General features: G+C 58.1%; 1 protein-coding gene across 1 annotated transcript in view; it reads left to right on the top strand.

Moving 5' to 3' along the window:
• The window catches only part of GUITHDRAFT_164819 (hypothetical protein), a gene marked incomplete at its 3' end in the record, with an annotated part of 4,990 nt that overhangs the window by 3,434 nt on the left and 457 nt on the right, over positions 1 to 1,099 (top strand). Inside the window, exons 19-21 of the mRNA XM_005826935.1 lie at positions 94 to 165; positions 238 to 476; positions 689 to 860. Coding sequence (XP_005826992.1) covers positions 94 to 165; positions 238 to 476; positions 689 to 860 — 483 coding nt within the window. The remainder of the gene's footprint in view (positions 1 to 93; positions 166 to 237; positions 477 to 688; positions 861 to 1,099) is intronic.

Raw genomic sequence — 1,099 nt, 5'->3', positions numbered from 1 at the left:
CCTCCCCCCCCCTCGCTGGTCCTTCGGCTCTCCCTCAGCCTCCCCACTTTGCTCTTTTGTCCTGCATTTTTTTCAATCCTCGATTGCATGCAGATTCAAGATCTTCTCAACAAACTTCGCATGGACGTCGCACAGGCGCTCTCGAAGGAGTTACCTTCGCAAGAGGTCCCCTATGCCTCCTCTCTTTTTCTCCTCCTCCTCCTCCTCCTCCTCCTCCTCCTCTCAACTCCTGTACAGGGGATTGTTGAGATCCCTCCCCCTGGCAAGGAGGGAGGAGGAGAAGCTCTGAACGCGGAGGAGGAGCCCGCCTTCCCCAAGCAGCCGCATCCTCTTTCTCCGACCGTCTCTCCTCATCGCACCCCCTCGAGGGACGAGCCGATGCCGCAAGAGCATGCCTGCGGCTTTCCTTCTCCTCTCGTGCCTCGACTGCGACTCAAGCGATGTGTCTCCGACGATGCTGTGCCTGCCAGCCTCAGGTGTATCCTTCTTCTTCTTCTTCTTCTTCTTCGTCTTCGTCTTCGTCTTCCTCTTCCTCTTCCTCTTCCTCTTCCTCTTCCTCTTCCTCTTCCTCTTCTTCTTCTTCATCATCTTCTTCTTCTTCCTCTTCTTCTTCTTCTGCTGCTGCTGCTGCTCTTCCTCGTCGTCCTCGTCCTGGTCCTCCTCTGCCTGACCGCCTCACCTCCTTCAGATGTGCCGCCATCGTTGTAGGGACTCGTCTCTTCCTGTTTCCCAAGAACCGCGAGGGCATGTGCGACCTTCAGTTCGCCATGGTCATGGACCTCTCCTCCCTCCGCCTCTGGGCCCTCCGCGTCATGGGCTCTCTTCCTCTCCGATGCCGTTGCGCGTTCGTTGTCGTACAGGTGCGGAGAAGAGCAGAAAAGAGGCTGAAGGAGAAGGGAGGGAGGGAGGGAGGGAGGGAGGGGAGAGAGCGAGGGAGCGAGGGAGCGAGGGAGGGAGGGAGGGAGAGGGAGGGAGGGAGAGGGCGATTCTTATCAGGCAACAGGACTCTATCTGCGTGTTTCCCTGTGACAGCAGCGGACGGCTCGACTTACGTCAAACGTTCGTCTTGACGTCAGCAGACGAGGATCGAGTCTACTCG

The sequence above is a fragment of the Guillardia theta genome (genome assembly GCF_000315625.1).
Source record: "Guillardia theta CCMP2712 unplaced genomic scaffold GUITHscaffold_71, whole genome shotgun sequence".
Classification (NCBI taxonomy): domain Eukaryota; class Cryptophyceae; order Pyrenomonadales; family Geminigeraceae; genus Guillardia; species Guillardia theta.
The sequence above is the reverse complement of the archived record's forward strand: the minus strand, read 5'-3'. Positions and strand labels throughout refer to the sequence as shown.